Here is an 18,101-nt window from a genome sequence, read left to right as displayed (position 1 = left end):
AGAAATCTCACCCACCATGAATGTTTCAAGAGATTGTCAAAAATGTGAAATGTGACTGTTACATTTCTGACATTATTTAAGAGTTTATCACTGGAGCAAAGTGTAGAGTGAGCCCTTCTTTTGCTGATTATCTACCTCAGTTTACCTCTCGGTAAACTCCAACTATATATTTAATGATAATGACTTATACCTGCGTTATGGAAGGGGTCTCTTCCTTTATGGAACAACTAATGCGTCCTGATGGCAATTTGTTTTTACTAGGTCAGACTAGTCCCGTATTCATTTTCCTCCTTGTTTGTAATGAAGTACGGGATTGTAAGGGTACTGCAGATCTCACTTAAAGCTTTGTCGTTTTATTTTTATCACAGGTTACTTGGACTTTCTCAGGTTACTTGGCTATGGTAGATTAAGGGCCAGTACAATTTACTACATAAATTGCTGACATTCAGTAATATGCCAGTATGACACTTTTCAGGTTATCCATAGTAATAATGGTTAAGATTTTTTTGTTGTCAATGTGCAGTTTTCCTTGCAATTCCTGTTTTATACTACCTCTTTTTAAGCATTATTTTGTTGTGTTATTATCCTCCTGAACTCAGGGAACTAGGTTTAGTACATTTGAAAAGCCATGTGTAATGTTCCATGGTTGACTGACAGGGTATCTTCTTAGTGCTGAGCTGTTCGTTGTAGAGGGTAGTTGCCATAGATCTGTTATGAATGTATCTCTAGAACATTGTCCGTTACGGTTCAGAGCCTTGTGATGCCCCACTCACAGGTGGAAAAACCTGTTTTGAATTCAGTTGGAATTATGTGTCTGGGGTATGGCAGGCTATCTTTTTGGTTATTTTGGGAAAGAACATACCAAAAAATGCTTGTGTCGACGCATTTCAATACAGCAGACCTTAAAAGCTTTATAAATGGCCTTAATGGGGAAAGAGAGCCTCAGATGTCGGAGACAAACAGAAATGCTCCTATACCAAAGTCCGATCCATCTGAGGTCCAACTCTTTTACACATGGGGATGGGAGAAGTGTGAAGAACGATTGTTGAAAACCAAAAGCGTTAAATCAGTGCGATGGAAGTGAATGAACACCAAGAAAACATTTCTCTAAAGATATCTATATTTTTGTCTACGTTTATGTACTACTGAGTATAGATTTTAGTTACTTTTTTGTTCTTTAAGTAGTATACTTTACCATAGAGTAGAAAAATAAGTTTAGCACTTGTCAGATTAGTTTGATTTGTTGATCACAGCCCATGTGCAGCGGTGACTGATGCTATCATACAAAGTAATTGTTTGCTCCCTCTGTTTGTTTTTGATCTCTCAGTGGGCCCCTGGGAAAATTACATTTAGTTTTTTCTCATGTATTAGACCAAAAATCGAACGCCTTGCACATGTGTGCCCCCGTTCTGTGACCAACTGAGTTGAGATGCGGGTTCTCTCAGAAAGTGCCCCCAGGATTTTGGGCCCTTGATAATGGTTAAAATGACAATAATCAATGTCATGCACACTAACCAAATCACCCTATTATTGGTTTTCTTTAGAGCTTTACTGTTGCAACTAGATGTGTACATTGTAGGGGGAAATTATATGCAGAGCTAAATACAGTATATTATATTGATTCTCATCCTACATTGCAACAGTATTTTCAATCAATGGATTTCTAACTAATAGGATGACGGTTTACATGAAGTGTGACACAATCAGTTTTACTTTATTTTGAATGGCAAACAATGTATACCAAAGAATTCAGTTCACTGTTGCACATTGGCAAAAGATCAATTTAGACTCATATCTTTGCATGATATTTTCTCATTTTATATGGTTCCAAAAGCTTTATCTCCATTTAGGTTTTGATTACTACTTAATAAATGGGTGTCTATTAGATCACAAATCAAGATGAAAGTTGTACACCGTTAGTGCTTTTAAACATGCATTGTTATTTGTCATTGAAGCAAAAGACATTTCTCTACATTCTTTTTAACGTTTTCCTCACTGGAGGAGAAATATATATTATTGTTATTTCTATGGTGTTTCGTATACCCCAGTTTTGAGAAAGTACCAACTGAATTTAGTTTTTTCCTAGATGCCTAAAATGTATTAATCTTTGATACGAATGTGAATACCCCTTTAAACTGTTGTAGATGAGCATTAGTCTGAAAAGCTGTGTTAAAATGTCAAGTTCATATTGTATATGGAATATTTGTTTTTGCTTTTTATTTACATGTGTAATCCTCTGCATTGTTATAATGCCAGTGACCACAATCCAGCTCTCTGATAACTAAAAACTGGAATAGACAAGTTATTATTGAGCAGTAACAGTATTGTTCATCTTTTCAATTGGTTGTGAATGTCCGATAAGTGATATATCGTCTTCTACCTCAGGTTCCTCTTCCAGCTTTTGAAGAGCTTTTTGATGTGATGGATGCTATAGTCAGAGGGGGTCAGTGTTATGCAAGAGATGGAAGAATGAGTGATGCAGATCCAGTCCTGTGTCTCTTTAATTTCAAGTTGTGTTCTTTATTTTTCTTTTTTTACATGTGAATATAAAGGGATGAAGTGGAGGACTTGGTGTGAATCATAATTATCTGGTGCTCTGAGTCCTCTTTCCTTCTGCAGTCATGTTTTTCTGTAAAGGCTGTGCTGATGGCTTTAGCTGCAATGGTGGAGCCCTGTGGGTCATTTTCAGTTAAACTCAGGGGAACCCACAGCTGCTTCACAGTTGTAGTGAGAGTAGCTTTTGGACACAACATTGGGAGTCTGTGTAACCAATACACAGACTTGCATTGGTGTGTTTCAAAGTTATAGTAAGAGCATGCACAGGCCTTGAAATTGAATGTACCTTTTGTCATTATTTTGTGTTAATGTTTTGTTTTCCTTTTTTCTGTTTGCTCTTTGATCACGCACCAACAGCTTTTCTTCAAGACATTCAGGCAAGCCTTGGTCCTTACTACAACTTTCTTTATGACAAAAATGTTAGCCTACTTGTCCAATTAAAGTTACAAATAAGTTAAACAAATTATTCTCAGAATGACTGATTCTGAGTTTAAATAAAAATAAACAATGTGAACTTTCTTGCACGTATTGGTATGTCTGTCCTCATTGTTACTCTAATACAGTTTAATAGTTTTATAATGATACTCTAATATTTGTTTGTATCAGTAGTTTTTATAATAACCTTTTTATAATAACCTTCTTTGTAACTCACATTTGCCATAGTTGATCACACAATGCATATTGCCATGAATTTTTGTTTGCTATTAATTCTTGAAGGTGAACTTGGTGGTCTCCATTGTATCAGCGTGTGGGGCATGGAAGGGACACATGAGGCTTACCTGGAGGGTCCATGTATGTTTCGTGATTTTCGTTATTGTAGCCAATACAGTAAGTTAAAATAAGCCTTTTTATTGATATGGTTTATAGCTCATCAACATCCTTTCCTGCTGACTGAAAGGCAGACGGATGCTATTCTCTTCAATTGTGAACACGGCTTTTGCTACGACAATTGGCCTACATCTATAAATGTATACAGGTGTAGGATCTTAATTTGATCATCCTGTTGTTGCAGGAATTGTCCTGCACAGCAGAAAATACAAACTTGCAATGTATTCGAGGTTTAAAAAAGGCTTCTAAAGTTTGTAATTTCTATATTAAAATGCCAGACTTGATTTGCCCTAACAAAAAAGGCATCAAACCTTACAACACTGTCAGTTAATTATAATCCACACAATAATTTACATTGTGAGAAAATAAGTTGATGTTCTGTTTTTCACTCTCCATTTTCACTCGGAAATCAAAATAACAAAACGTACACAGACCCTGGAGGGCACTTGTAAGGTCATGTCCTTTGGTCCATTTTGTGACAATGGTTGTCTTCCTCACCGGACATTTGGGGCCAAAGATTGAAGGCTTCCTCTTGTAGTCAGTTAAAGGCCCCTCTTGCATTATCTTCAGTTATATTCAGTTAATACAGTCCATCCAATCATTGGTCTTCCCTTATCTGAAAAAGCAGCAATTAATTACTGTTAATGGATGAGAAAGGTCAATACATGGATTGTTTAACCCCATGTGTATGACAGTAGAGCCTCTGTTTGGAGAGATCTGTAACCTACCAAAAAATGTTGTCCATATATGGCTGTGAAAAAGAAACAAAAAAAATCTATCATGTAGCCTAAACAACAACTTTATTATTCTAATTTAGTAAAACATTTTGCTTTTTGTAAATACTGTAGCCAATTCCTAGAGTAAAAACAACTTTTGAAGTATGTAGAGAAGTTAGGCCTATTAGGCTGCAATTCATCATAACTAAGGAGATAACACTTCAGAAAATGAATAGCGCAAAACTCATCCAAAGAGAGTGGTAAGTATGTAATAAACTTCAAATAAACAGTTATTAGACAGACCGATATTGCCACTAAATATCAGACTGGGCTTATTAGCTTCCGCCCCAGTCGAATCATTACATCAGCAGTTCATCACAATACACCGACACTTCTGACGGAGCGGCAGTGCAGACACATTCAACATGCCAATGTGGAGGGGTCTCTGTGCTGTCACACAAAGGTTCCGTTTGTCAAAATCTAATATTAACCGTGCTTTACAAGTTCCAGTCATGTGCCACGTGGAGAAATATGTGACAATGATACAATGTTAACAATAATTTCCCAGCATGACACAGGATATCATGAAGTTGAATTTGTCTGCTCCTCCCAAACTTTGCAAGCGATTGCAGCTATCCTCGTCACACTGATAGTTGTGATTGCTCCTGGGGGGAGAGAGCGGTCGGGTACTGTTACCTTTTCAGCACAATTGTGCACGTTTGAGTCATGTAAGAAGCTCTGTAATGTCAAAAGAACAGGATAAAGATACCTTCTCGCTCAAAAGAACCCGAGGTAATGCGCGTTTTCGATATTTTTCCCTTCCTGCGCGTGGTATGTTGCTGTCTGTGGGGCACGACACGCTGCACACAAGTCTCGACCATAATTACGACGTTGAAGGAGCTTATCGGCCTACCTCAAGGCCTTTGAAGTATTGAATGAAACTCCAAATAAATAAACAGCGCTGGCATTTTCAGTTGAAAAAAAATATCGTAAACTATCCAAATCTAATTTACCTTGCTGACGTGGAAAGTTCAACAAAACTTTCACTATCGGAATGTGTTCGCAAATTTGGAACTGCCACGAAGTTTTTGTTTTATGTTGCCAGCTGAGGTTTTCTATTGCCGTGAACGATACATGAAGTGCATTTAGTTAACCGACTGTCTGTTTTACCTCTGTGGGACAAATTATGTTGCATAAACTGTAGGCCCTATTTATTTATAACAACAAGATATAGGCTACAGAAATTGAAAACATTGATGATCATTCATCACATGCGCCAGTAGTCTACTGTAGGCTATCATACAAGAGCTAGCCTACTGTTTTGCAATTTATTTATTTTTTATAACTATTACACAAACTAGCCCACCAAAGGAGAAGATTTTGGTGGTTTTAATAGCATTGAAAAACTGTTACATATTTGACATATTTACAGAGCTGTGTGTATAGGCTAATAGATAAGAGCCCAGTATGACCCAGTAGATAACAGATACCAGGCCAGTATGACCCCCCCCCCCCCAACCCAGTAGATAATAGATACCAGCCATTGTAGCGGCATAACAATCCAACACGTCTTTGTGATTGAGCCTTTAATGTACCTTTGCATCCTTGAGGAGCCTTTAGGAGGATGTTGGTTATCGACCGTGTATGAAGACTGGGAGGCTGTCAAGAACTCTATAGACCAGGGTTAGGCCCCAAATGGCATCATATTGCCTATTTAGTACACTACTTTAAAGGGGTGAGTTACAGAGTTCTACTGTATTGATCTATCGTGGTAATATACCCTGGAGAGGAGGAGATGCTACTGCTGACTACTGGTAATTTGGTTCTGGTTACCAAGTATACTGACTATACCATACTTAGGTTACATGAGTTTACAGCTTGCCGCATGGGGCGGCAGGGTAGCCTAGTGGTTAGAGCGTTGGACTAACCGAAAGGTCACAAGTTCATATCCCCGAGCTGACAAGGTACAAATCTGTCGTTCTGCCCCTGAACAGGCAGTTAACCCACCGTTCCTAGGTCGTCATTGAAAATAATAATTTGTTCTTAACTGACTTGCCCAGTTAAATGAAGGTAAAATAAAAAAATATCATAGGGGCAACTTGGACAATGTGATAGGGGCAGCAAGCTGCCAAACATTTTAGATTCTTCTCAATGGAGAAGATTGGACCATTGAAATCTGGTTAAACTACATGAAAACAGTGTGCAGCCAGCCTTTCTTATAATTTAATCCTGACACTGCTTTCACATGGACTTCACGAAGGTGTAGGCAATAAGCCATTCATGAGAAAATTAAACAAGTTCTGTGTTGTTCAACATATTGGCATGCCACAAGTAAGTTTTCTATACAATGTCTGTCAGAGTGAAAAGTGTGCCTTGTAGTTTAATGGGAAACCTGCATTTTATATGGCTGTATAACATTTTGTGTGGTTTTCCTTCTCAGGTGGAGATGGTGGGCTTGATGATCTAGGAGGGCCGGGTGCTCTGCTGGATAGCCCAGACAAGAAAAAGTGCAAGTCGAACGCACAGGTAAAATACAAGAGTCAATAGTCTAACTTTCTGAGATTCCCTTTCTTTGTATAGGTCAAAAATCTTGTGGTTTCCAATATTGACCAAACTCATTCAGTCAAACAATGTTATTTCAAGACAAAACTAATATGCTGCTCAATTATTCATCAAACTTTTGAGAAGTTCTCTATGCTGCTTACATAGTTCTGTAATAACTACCTTTATCATTGCCTTTTCATGTGTGTCCCCAGGCTCCTTTCTTCGCTCCCCTATCTGAGTATGCTCCATCACCAAACCGAAGTGCCGACCACCTAGTGGCTGCCAATCCTTTTGATGACAACTACAACGCACCATCTTTCAAGCCTCTGTCCTCTGGGAACCCATATTTTGGCAACCCGCACTACCCTGGCTGCAGTGGCTATGGCCTGCCCAGGATGGACCACCTCATGCCCAATAGGATGCCCTCTTCTTACAGGGGTCCCTACCAGATACGAAACCAGCTCCACCCTTTTGCCCAGACTCAAATGGGCATGGGGTTCAATCGACCCCCCGGCTTTAACTATGGTTACCATGAAAATCCCAATTATGGTAACCATCCACCTTTAAACAACAACAGTATCATGCCACTTCCACCCAATCAATCTTTCAGACCAGGTCCCCGTGGCAACTTAAATCAGGTGCATCTGCATAATGTGACCCAGAGCACTTCTCCTGACATGGGCCCGAGCTTTAGATCAGCGGTCATCCCAATTGGGAATCCACCTCCCGGACCCGGCATGGACTCTAGTCCCGGTTTTATTTGGCAGCAACAAAACAACAGCTTTGCCCAGTCCAATACACCCACACCTAAACAGGACATGAGTGAGGTGGTGTCAAGCAAAAGTACATCCCAGAATACATCTCCACGGAAACGAAGCCATGGCTCAGAGGAGATCATGGGTCAGAAAAACTCTGTCGACCTGAAATCAAAGAATAGAGACGCCCTGGTCTGTCAGGGTGCAAGTCAGCCTAACACCACAGAGAAAATCAACGGCATCATCCATCCCAATAATGATTCTCTGAAGAAGTCCCCACAGTCAGGCAGGCACATGGAGGCAGCCCCCCTGGAGCGGAGTAGAAGCAATGGAGGTGGTGGTGTGGTCATCAATAAGACACTGATGCATCCCAACAGGCCTAGCCACTCCTCCACAGATCCTGTGTTTCCATGTGGAATATGCCTGAATGAAGTGAATGATGACCAGGAAGCTATCCTGTGTGAGGCCTCATGTCAAAAATGGTTCCACAGGGTTTGTACTGGAATGACTGAGACAGCTTATAACCTGTTGACAGCAGAGGTGTCGGCAGTGTGGGGCTGTGACATCTGCATGGAGGAGAAAGGGGCACAGCTCCATAGAACAAAGGAGATAACAGGGAAGCCAGCAGGGCAGCAGCCAACAGTTAACAGCGAGTGATATGGTCATGAATATGGGCCATCAGTAACATTATTAATATACTGGTTATACTATTTCCTTTGCTATACTTCCTTTGTTGGTGATTTTTCCTTACATTTTTATGTAGGGTTTACGAAGGGTTACATTTTTACCATTTTGTTGTTTTATTTGAGATTTGGTATAATTTGGATAGCAGTGTCTGTCCCCTGCTTAGACCGATGCAAGAGCTAGACTGAAGTTCTCTTTAATGTCATATGTATTCCCTATTTTTGGGCAGGTACCATTGGCCATGTTGACCACAATAATGTCATTCTCTTAACAAGGTCCTTACTGTTTCACTCAACTTTCCTGGCCTATGGTTTATATAAGTTATTATAACATCAGTATGAGTAAGCTATCCGGAAAGGTTAACTGATTGACGGATGCAAACGTATTCAACGTTTTAATCATATATTTTTTTTCAATTTCTGTTATTGTTTGACAGATTTTGAGCAGTATGATTGTTTCCCAAAACGTTGATAGTCACACCTGGAGTGGTGTTCCAAAGCCATACACCTGTACTGTATGCTATACAACTAGAATTGGATCTGATACATTTTGAATAAATGATTCGATACATGTGGGTTGTTCCACCAATTCGATGCCTTTTGAGGTGTATAACTTGGTGAGAAGAAAAAAAAATGTTTGAAAGTAACAGGGTTGAAGATGTCATCTTAAATCAGACATAAATCCCCTCGTGACAGGGGAAATGGAAGTTGTGTGTGCAACAGGGAGGGGCAATTGAATGCAAGCTTAAGAAAAAAGTATAAATGTTCCCCAAAACAATTGCCTGTTTAATCTATCTATGGGTAACAGGGTTAACGTGTTATGCTCCCACAGAACACCAGAAAATGGCCAAAAAGAGTAGAACCAGCTTACCTGATTTTACAATAGGATTTGACTATTAGATGTTCAATGTTTCTTTTCCTTTTTTTTAAAGGAATCGTTTTGCATAACAGGGTTGACCTTAAAATGAATGCCAGGTTGTTGTGTTTTTACCTTAAAATTATTCACCAATCACATTAAATAATCTTCATAAAATGACTTTGTCAAAGCAAATAAAATAACTAGGGCTTTACAATTATGGTTTAAACTTGGATAAATCTTAGGGTTTTGTAGGTTAAATTCTTCCTGGAAGTCAGAGTGCACGGAGGAACATGTCAAAATGCAGAATTTTGGCACTTTAGCAAGTCTTCATTCATAAAAAAAATCTGAAAAAAATCCATGTGGTCTATATTAAAGGGCACACCTTTGAATATAACAGGCTTTTGAAATTCAATATTGATGCACAATTTCTATGTAAAATACCAAAGGGACGCAAAAGGCACTCATTTTGTGGAACGATCCATGTATGTTTTTTTAAACTGTTGATATTGAATGTATTTAGAGCCTTAATGAAGTTACTTTGTAAAACAGTATACAGATTAATCTCATTTAAATTAACCTATTATATAAAAGACATGTATAATGCTCTAAAAATGTTTTTAGTATGTGTGTACTTTGCTTTAATTGTATTATTTTTGCGCAAACATAATGCATTTAAAATCAACATTTCTTTATATTTTGTTTTCATTTTGGAAAGGTAAAATAATATGATAATTAGTACTAAGAGACATGCTTACTGCATAAAGGGAAAATAACCTTGGTTCAAAATAAACTTCTTTGTCAAAATATAGTTTCAAGCATGGCTTCCATTTTTGCAAATAGGGAAGGCAGTTTTAGAAGTAGCTTAAAGTAAACTAAATACACTGTTCAAAAAAATAAACACTTAAACAACACAATGTAACTCCAAGTCAATCACACTTCTATGAAATCAAACTGTCCACTTAGGAAGCAACACTGATTGACAATAAATGTCACATGCTGTTGTGCAAATGGAATAGACAACAGGTGGAAGTTCTAGGCAATTAGAAAGACACCCCCAATAAAGGAGTGGTTCTGCAGGTGGTGACTTCAGACCACTTCTCAGTTGCTATGCTTCCTGGCTGATGTTTTGGTCACTTTTGAATGCTGGCGGTGCTTTCACTCTACTGGTAGCAGGAGACGGAGTCTACAACCCACACAAGTGGCTCAGGTAGTGCAGCTCATCCAGGATGGCACATCAATGCGAGCAGTGGCAAGAAGGTTTGCTGTGTCTGTCAGCGTAGTGTCCAGAGCATGGAGGCGCTACCAGGAGACAGGCCAGTACATCAGGAGACGTGGAGGAGGCCGTAGGAGGGCAACAACCCAGCAGCAGGGACCGCTACCTCCGCCTTTGTGCAAGGAGGAGCAGGAGGAGCACTGCCAGAGCCCTGCAAAATGACCTCCAGCATGTGTCTGCTCAAACGGTCAGAAACAGACTCCATGAGGGTGGTATGAGGGTCCGACGTCCCCAGGTGGGGGTTGAGCTTACAGCCCAACACCGTGCAGGATGTTTGGCATTTGCCAGAGAACACAAAGATTAGCAAATTCGCCACTGGCGCCCTGTGCTCTTCACAGACGAAAGAAGGTTGACACTGAGCACATGTGACAGATATGACAGAGTCTGGAGACGCCGTGGAGAACATTCTGCGTTCTGCATTAGGGTTCCTCCTAATGCAAGACAATGCTAGACCTCATGTGGCCGGAGTGTGTCAGCAGTTCCTGCAAGAGGAAGGCATTGATGCTATGGACTGGCCCGCCCGTTCCCCAGACCTGAATCCAATTGACCACATCTGGGACATCATGTCTCGCTCCATCCACCAACGCCACGTTGCACCACAGACTGTCCAGGAGTTGGCAGATGCTTTAGTCCAGGTCTGGGAGGAGATATCTCAGGAGACTATTCGCCACCTCATCAGGTGTTGTACAGAGGTCATACAGGCATGTGGAGGCCACGCACACTACTGAGCCTCATTTTGATTTGTTTTAAGGACATTACATCAAAGTTGGATCAGCCTGTAGTGTGGTTTTCCACTTTCATTTTGAGTGCGACTCCAAATCCAGACCTCCATGGGTTCAACTATGTAAAGAAAAAAATATTTAATAAAAATATTTCATTCATTCTGATCTAGGATGTGTTATTTTAGTGTTCCCTTTATTTTTTTGAGCAGTGTATGTTTTCAAATTGTTTGCAGCTTACAGAGGGTAGGCAATTAAGGTCACAGTTATGAAAACTTAGGACACTAAAGAGGACTTTCTACTGACTCTGAAAAACACCAAAAGAAAGATGGCCAGGGTCCCTGCTCATTTGTGTGAACGTGCCTTAGGCATGCTGCAAAGAGGCATGAGGACTGCAGATTTGGCCAGGGCAATAAATTGCAATGTCCGTACTGTGACAGCACTACAGGGAGACAGGACGTCAGCTGATCGTCCTCGCAGTAGCAGACCACGTGTAACAACACCTGCTCAGGATCGGTACATCTGAACATCACACCTGCGGGACAGGTACAGGATGGCAACAACAACTGCCAATACACCAGGAACGCACAATCCCTCCATCAGTGCTCAGACTGTCCGTAATAGCCTGAGAGAGTCTGGACAGAGCTTATAGGCCTGTTGTAAGGCAGGTCCTCACCAGACATCACCGGCAACAACGTCTCCTATGGGCACAGTCCCACCGTCGCTGGACCAGACAGGACGGTTTTGTCTCACCAGGGGTGATGGTCGGATTCGCGTTTATCGTCGAAGGAATGAGTGTTACACCGAGGCCTGTACTCTTGAGAGGGATCGAGTTGGAGGTGGAAGGTCCGTCATGGTCTCGGGCGGTGTGTCACAGCATCATCGGACTGAGCTTGTTGTCATTGCAGGCAATCTCAACGCTGTGTGTTACAGGGAAGACATCCTCCTTCCTCATGTGGTACCCTTTCTGCAGGCTCATCCTGACATGACCCTCCAGCATGACAATGCCACCAGTCATACTGCCTGTTCTGTGCGTGATTTCCTGCAAGCCAGGAATGTCAGTGTTCTGCCATGGCCAGCGAAGAGCCCGGATCTCAATCCCATTGAGCACATCTGGGACCTATTGGATCGGAGGGTGAGGGCTAGGGCCATTCCACCCAGAAATGTCCGGGAACTTGCAGTTGCCTTGGTGGAAGAGTGGGGTAACATCTCACAGCCAGAACTGGCAAATCTGGTGCAGTCCATGATGAGATGCACTGCAGTACTTAAAGCAGCTGGTGGCCACAACAGATACTGACTGTTACTTTTGATTTTTACCCCCCCCCCCCTCCCTTTGTTCAGGGACACATTATTCCATTTCTGTTAGTCACATGTCTGTGGAACTTGTTCAAAAAATGTACACATGTTAACATCTACACATGTTAAAGTTTGCTGAAAATAAACACAGTTGACAGTGAGGGGATGTTTGAGTTTATAATAAATATATCCCGCCTACTTTCTATGGGAGTACATTGCTCAAGTTAGGCTTCGGCCCATCAGACATAAATGTTGGTAGTTGATATTGTTCAGAGATTCGTTTTCATATGGTCAGTCATTTAAAAACAAAAATCTAAATCTTCTATAAACCAAATCAAAACTACTGATCAAAACTACTCAACAACTTTTTAAACTACTCAATGTGGCATTGTGAATAGTACTGTGCTCAATTTTGTATAATGTAATTGTATCAATGTTTGCTTACTTTTTGATCTGCTACGAACAAGCAGTTAATATTTACTGTTGATTCAGTGCTAACATCAGGATCAACAGCCTTACAATTGTTTTAATACATCATCACTTTTAGATATTTTGCTTAAATACATCAAGTGAAAAAACTGCATTTGTATGGTGTTGACTGTTAATTTATTAGCCGTTTGTGACAAGGCTGAATATTGTGTGATCAAAATATTGATCATGTTTATAGGAATAATATATTATGACCCCATTCCTAATGAATTGAGAATGGTTCAATTTAACACAAAAATGGTCATGTACCAAAATGTTATTTCATAAGTACGTTCCTTACAGAATAACAACTCCACTTACATATCTCGTTGTTTGCAAAGTGCAGTTAGCTTGATTTTCAAGCTCATTTTTTCACACAAGATACCTTATTTTCTTGACATTTTCAAATGTTGTTTATTAGTATGTAATGTATGAATAACCTGTATGTTCATTGTACATGCACATTAAGTATTTGTATTTTCCCACATCGATTGGCCACAAAAAAGGATATAATTTTCAAATGAGCACCTGATTATATTACCTTTAGGATATTGAATGTACCGGTACATGATCTCAAATGTTAATTTCACTCATAGTTACAACAATTTGATTGTGGTTTTATGATAATTGTGCAGAGGTATAAAAAAAATGGCAAACAGGGCTCAATTGCGAGGTCTGGTAATAGATTAGATATGAGCCTCTGTAACATGAACAATATGGTTTCATTTCTCCAATGACCTAAAGCTTCATTTGTTAATTTGTTTTGTATTCTGTTCTTTATAATGAATGTATGCACTAATATTACAAATGCCACAAACTCTTTTTCTAAATTAACAAAGATTTTATTGCAAAACTTATTTTAAGAAATACAACTTTGAAATCGTGTCTTCGCTTTCATGTGTGAAAATGTTGGGCTCTCAGATTTACACCTTCAAAACAGACCTTTAAAAAAAATCGCCCATTAGAGCACTAGGAACGACATCAGAACATTTAGAACTGTCAGATATTCTTTGCTTCAACCTTTCAAGTCCAGCTGGGCTCTAGGATCTGAAAGCAGGTTGGCCTGGCAGTGGCCCTTTAACAGGAGATAAACTTTGAAACAGGAAGTACACCAATCGTTCGCGGAAACAACTTTACTTCTTCCTTGGCAACTGCCAAAGTTGTAGCTACCACCACACACTCATAGCAATTTAGCAAATCAAAGTTAACTATACATTTGTTTGAAATGCCTTTGATTGTCAAAGATTACACATGGACACAGACAGAAACGATTGTTTACATAAATGTACCATTAAAAGGAGTAAAGGTTGGGAAAGTAGATATCGTTTCCACAGACGAATATCTGAAGGTAAAGGTTTTTTGGAAACACCCTAAAGCTAGCTCGCTAAAGTTAACTAGTACCTACCTAAATGTTAACAACAGTAGTAGATGGGCAATTGCTTTGGTAATCAGTTTGCCTCCTTCATTTAGGTACATTTCCCCCCGTTTTTATTTGAAGCATTCCTGTCTGAGCCGATAGATGATGACAAAAGCACAGCAAAAATTGGAAATGGAGTTGCAGTTTTCACATTGCAGAAAAAGGAGGAGAGACTGTGGGAGCACCTTGTGATTAATAACAGTAAGTCATTAGCTAACAGCAATGTACATATTAGTCTAATTAGCTATGTAAGTGATTCTCGACGAGGGGCTATGTATTTGAAAATAACGCGCTAGCAGAGTGAAATAAACCTTCCATGGAGTTGCTTTATTTTCCAGTGAACGCATTGAGAGCCCCGAGTTGATATCCCTTTTATACCATGGCTACACTTTTGCTGGAAATGTGTTCAACATCCACTGAAGTAGCGAGCAAGTTTACTAGATAGGCTAGCTACAGTAGTTGCCTTGGTAACTAAACAAACAGACTTGCTAGTTTAGCTAACCAAACCATCAGTCCTCGCATGCTATTATTGAAATCGAATTCAGCAATGCCAATAATGATTTCAATTCTACTTTTACTCTCAAAAGCAGCTCAAAACATAGAACTTGTAAGAACTAAAGCCATTGAATTCTACCCTGCTGATATACCGTGTGCCTTATAGGGAAATAATGCACGCTCTAGAATGCCCTTAAAGCCAAACAGAAACAACTATTCAACAACGCCATGGACATGGGTGCATAAAGTAGCTGCAATACATTATGCAAAGTAGTCACAGTATTTTACAACTTAATTGTATGTATTACATTTGATCCTGATTGGTATTATTACGCAAAGAAGATATAAGGCTCTTGTTAGTGTGTGTTTATCTGTTTTAGATGACAAAGACAAATCGAGAGAGATCAGGGAAAGAGCACTCTTGAAAGCCCAGGCAAAGCTTGCTGCCGAGTCAAAAGCCAAAGCCACGAAAACACAAGAAGAAAGAAAATATGCACTGGAGACCATGATGAAGGTGATACACTTGTAAAATATATTCTCTGAAATTTGTGCTAAGAATACATCTTAATTTTCAGTTATTTAATATTTTCAGCTTGAAGAAGAGGGGAGAGCCAAGATCCAGAAAATTAAGGATGATGAATGTGAGAAAGCAACAGCACAGTTGGAGGCATGGAAACTGAAGCAGAGGCAAATAGCAGAGGAGGAGGCCCAACGAAAGCTACAAAGTCAGAGAACCAAGGTTGACAAACAAAGCAAATCAGAAAAGATGCATGTACCCAGAACATCAGACCAATGCAAGGTCATGCATGGTAAATAAAACTCTGGTACAATCGAATTGTACACTCTGCAATCATAAGTTTGTTGATTGGTTGAGTATTCTGTAATGAATATCTGCTTGTTTCTTACATAGATCAGAAAAACATTGTTCAATCAATCAGCAAGAAAAAACAGGTGGATTTGCCAGCTCCAAGATCCACAGGCAACATTCAAATCAAGTTCACACCACGAGTGTTTCCCACAGCTCTACGAGAATCAAGAGTACCAGAGGAGGAAGAGGTGTAAACTCATTTTTCCCTTTCCACTTTCAAGTATTAACCAGTTTTTTTCATCAGTGAATCTTTGGAACTGTGGTTTATTAAAGAGCAATTCCACAACTTTTTGACCTCATATCCATTATCTGCAGAACCATACCAGTGTCTACATACTGTATGCTAAAACAGAACGTTTATATGATCTGTGGTTAAAAATATAACTGTCCTAAAAATGCTTCTCTGTGACATCACAGGGTAGGATTAAAAGCCAGAAAACTGGATTTTCAAAACCTGCATTGAGTTTCTTGCCAGAGGGAAGGTATATTCTTTCTCCCCACGTCACTGGGAGTGTTTGAAAAACACTTTTTAAAATGTTTTCACTTTTGATTATGACGTTGGGTAGAATGTTTTTACTTAAACGCACCATTTTCACATATGTAAATGCTGGTATTCTGCCGGAGACAATGAAAAGTGGTGGAATTTCCCTTGAAGTATGGGTATTGATTGCTTTGTCTTTACTTTAAGCTATGGGCACGGGATGCGTTTGTCCATTCTCGGTTCCATATTGGGAGGTAGCATCATGTGGTTTCATTTAAAAAAAAAACATTTTATCAAGCCAACCCAATCATATGAATGTGTTCTTTTGAAACAGTGGCTTCAGAAGCAGGCCGAGGCCAGAAGGGCAATAAATGTAAACCTGGCAGAGCTGAAGGACCTGACAGAAGAAGAGAGGAACCCTGACTGGTTAAAGGAGAAAGGAGAGTAAGTAGGCTAATCAGCTAATCAGTGATCATAAGAACAATGAAGCATAGCGTTAATATTAAATGTCTTCCCTCCATGTTTTTCAGCAAATTGTTTGCAACAGGTAACTACTTGGCTGCGATCAATGCTTACAGCCTTGCCATAAAGCTTAACAGAAAGATTCCTGCCATGTATTCAAACCGTGCTGCTTGTCACTTGAAACTAAGGAATCTTCATAAAGCTATTGAGGATTCCTCTTGGGTCAGTATTCATCTTCCTTGTGTAAATGTTTCATTTTACTCAACAGCATTGGTAAGAGAGATTGTTGTATAGAACATGACATTACAATGTTTCTTCATACACACAATCTTTCATTGCAGGCACTTGATCTGTTGACGCCACCTGTGGCTGGCAATGCAGGTGCCAGAACAAGAGCTCATGTAAGACGAGGCACAGCTTTTTGTGAACTGGAGCTCTATACTGAAGGTCTGTGCAACATCAACTTTTGCACGTTCTATTTTAGACCTCATTGTTATTCATACTTGGACAAGTGAAATGCAAAAAAGAGAATACTTTGCACAATACACTGCATCTCAGTGCTAGAGGTGTCACTACAGACACCCTGGTTCGAATCCAGGCTGTATCACAACCGGCCAGGATTGGGAGTCCCATAGGGCAGTGCACAATTGGACCAGCGTTGTCCGGGTTTGGCCGGTGTAGGCTGTAATTGTAAATAGAATTTGTTCTTAACTGACTTGCCTCGTTAAATAAAAAAACAATGTAAAGATTATTTATGTACTGTAGCCCCAGAGATGGGTGTTTTGTACTTTACCCTCTAACACTGACCTCTGCTGGCTAAAAAGTAGATTTGTTTGTTCTGCCCCGAATGACAAGCCGTCTGGCCTTGTGACTGAAATAATGCAGCTGTGGATATCCTAGGCTTGGAAGTAGGGATAGCTGGTTTAGCAGCCTATGCCTACCATGGCCGGTGCAGTCAGCTAAACTTTTTTTCTCTTGGAAATATTTTCATAGGTCTTCAAGATTACCAGGCTGCTTTGACGATTGATCCTCAAAATGAAACTCTACAAGCTGACACACACAAAATCAGACAAATCATCCAAGGGAGTGCACCCTGTCCTGAATGATATTTTTTAATACATTCATATATATTTTTGCAATGAGGAACACTACAATGAATGCTGATAGCCCACCTGTTCAGTGTAGCCTAATGTGTTTATAGTGATACAATAAAAAAGTCAAACATTGTAACTTGCTTTACGTCACCAGCTATTAGTGTGTTTCTGTATGTCACAAATAACATGAGTGCAAGTAAAACTATGCTTTACTTTGTGTGTAAGTAGAATGATACAACATGCATATTGTAGAACTTAAATGTACAGCACAAATGCATTTTCAGGACACCAATCATTGTCAATGGAGTGAAGGTCCACCAGCTAGTTTAATCAACACCAAGACAATGTTATACCATATCAATCAAATCAGATAGTGTTTTGCAAATTAGGGCAGTCATATACCCTGCTTCGATCAAGACTTGTATTGAAGGAGTTGTCACGTAACATCCCACAGTTCCCAAGGTCTTCTGTGAATCTTTGTGAAAGTGGGTGGTAGGTACAGGGTGATGATTCAAATGTTGGAGATCTAATTCCATAGTCACTTGAGGTGGTCTTGTAGAAGGGGCTTTGAGGCTTTGCCCATGGCA

At 39.8% G+C, this 18,101-nt stretch overlaps 2 protein-coding genes across 3 annotated transcripts; both read left to right on the top strand.

Moving 5' to 3' along the window:
* The first annotated feature begins 4,740 nt into the window (after positions 1–4,740).
* LOC135558888 (pygopus homolog 1-like) lies at positions 4,741–9,749 on the top strand. Its single transcript, XM_064993092.1, has 3 exons — positions 4,741–4,892; positions 6,541–6,626; positions 6,857–9,749. Exons 1-3 carry the CDS (start codon positions 4,844–4,846, stop codon positions 8,054–8,056), a joined length of 1,335 nt encoding a protein of 444 aa, XP_064849164.1. The 5' UTR covers positions 4,741–4,843; the 3' UTR covers positions 8,057–9,749.
* Positions 9,750–13,834: 4,085 nt separating this feature from the next.
* Positions 13,835–17,650, top strand: dnaaf4 (dynein axonemal assembly factor 4). 2 transcript variants are annotated; one of them, XM_064993081.1, is made up of 9 exons: positions 13,835–14,045; positions 14,196–14,315; positions 14,990–15,123; positions 15,202–15,418; positions 15,520–15,665; positions 16,293–16,402; positions 16,489–16,642; positions 16,762–16,867; positions 17,414–17,650. In XM_064993081.1, exons 1-9 carry the CDS (start codon positions 13,949–13,951, stop codon positions 17,524–17,526), a joined length of 1,197 nt encoding a protein of 398 aa, XP_064849153.1. In that variant the 5' UTR covers positions 13,835–13,948; the 3' UTR covers positions 17,527–17,650. The 2 variants fall into 2 exon arrangements, with proteins under 2 accessions (XP_064849153.1, XP_064849144.1); XM_064993072.1 differs by having other exon boundaries at positions 14,168–14,315.
* Positions 17,651–18,101: the final 451 nt, after the last annotated feature.

This window comes from Oncorhynchus masou, chromosome 2, assembly GCF_036934945.1.
Source record: "Oncorhynchus masou masou isolate Uvic2021 chromosome 2, UVic_Omas_1.1, whole genome shotgun sequence".
Lineage (NCBI taxonomy): Eukaryota > Metazoa > Chordata > Actinopteri > Salmoniformes > Salmonidae > Oncorhynchus > Oncorhynchus masou.
The sequence above is the reverse complement of the archived record's forward strand: the minus strand, read 5'-3'. Positions and strand labels throughout refer to the sequence as shown.

Bases quoted from the DNA above. Each gene is read 5' to 3' on its own strand.
- LOC135558888 (XM_064993092.1), top strand. From the start codon at position 4,844: ATGTCAAAAGAACAGGATAAAGATACCTTCTCGCTCAAAAGAACCCGA. The intron at 4,893-6,540 runs GTAATGCGCGTT...TTTCCTTCTCAG, and splicing joins CTCGCTCAAAAGAACCCGAG to GTGGAGATGGTGGGCTTGAT. The intron at 6,627-6,856 runs GTAAAATACAAG...GTGTGTCCCCAG, and splicing joins AGTGCAAGTCGAACGCACAG to GCTCCTTTCTTCGCTCCCCT.
- dnaaf4 (XM_064993072.1), top strand. From the start codon at position 13,923: ATGCCTTTGATTGTCAAAGATTACACATGGACACAGACAGAAACGATT. The intron at 14,046-14,167 runs GTAAAGGTTTTT...TCCTTCATTTAG, and splicing joins CCACAGACGAATATCTGAAG to GTACATTTCCCCCCGTTTTT. The intron at 15,419-15,519 runs GTAAATAAAACT...TTTCTTACATAG, and splicing joins CCAATGCAAGGTCATGCATG to ATCAGAAAAACATTGTTCAA.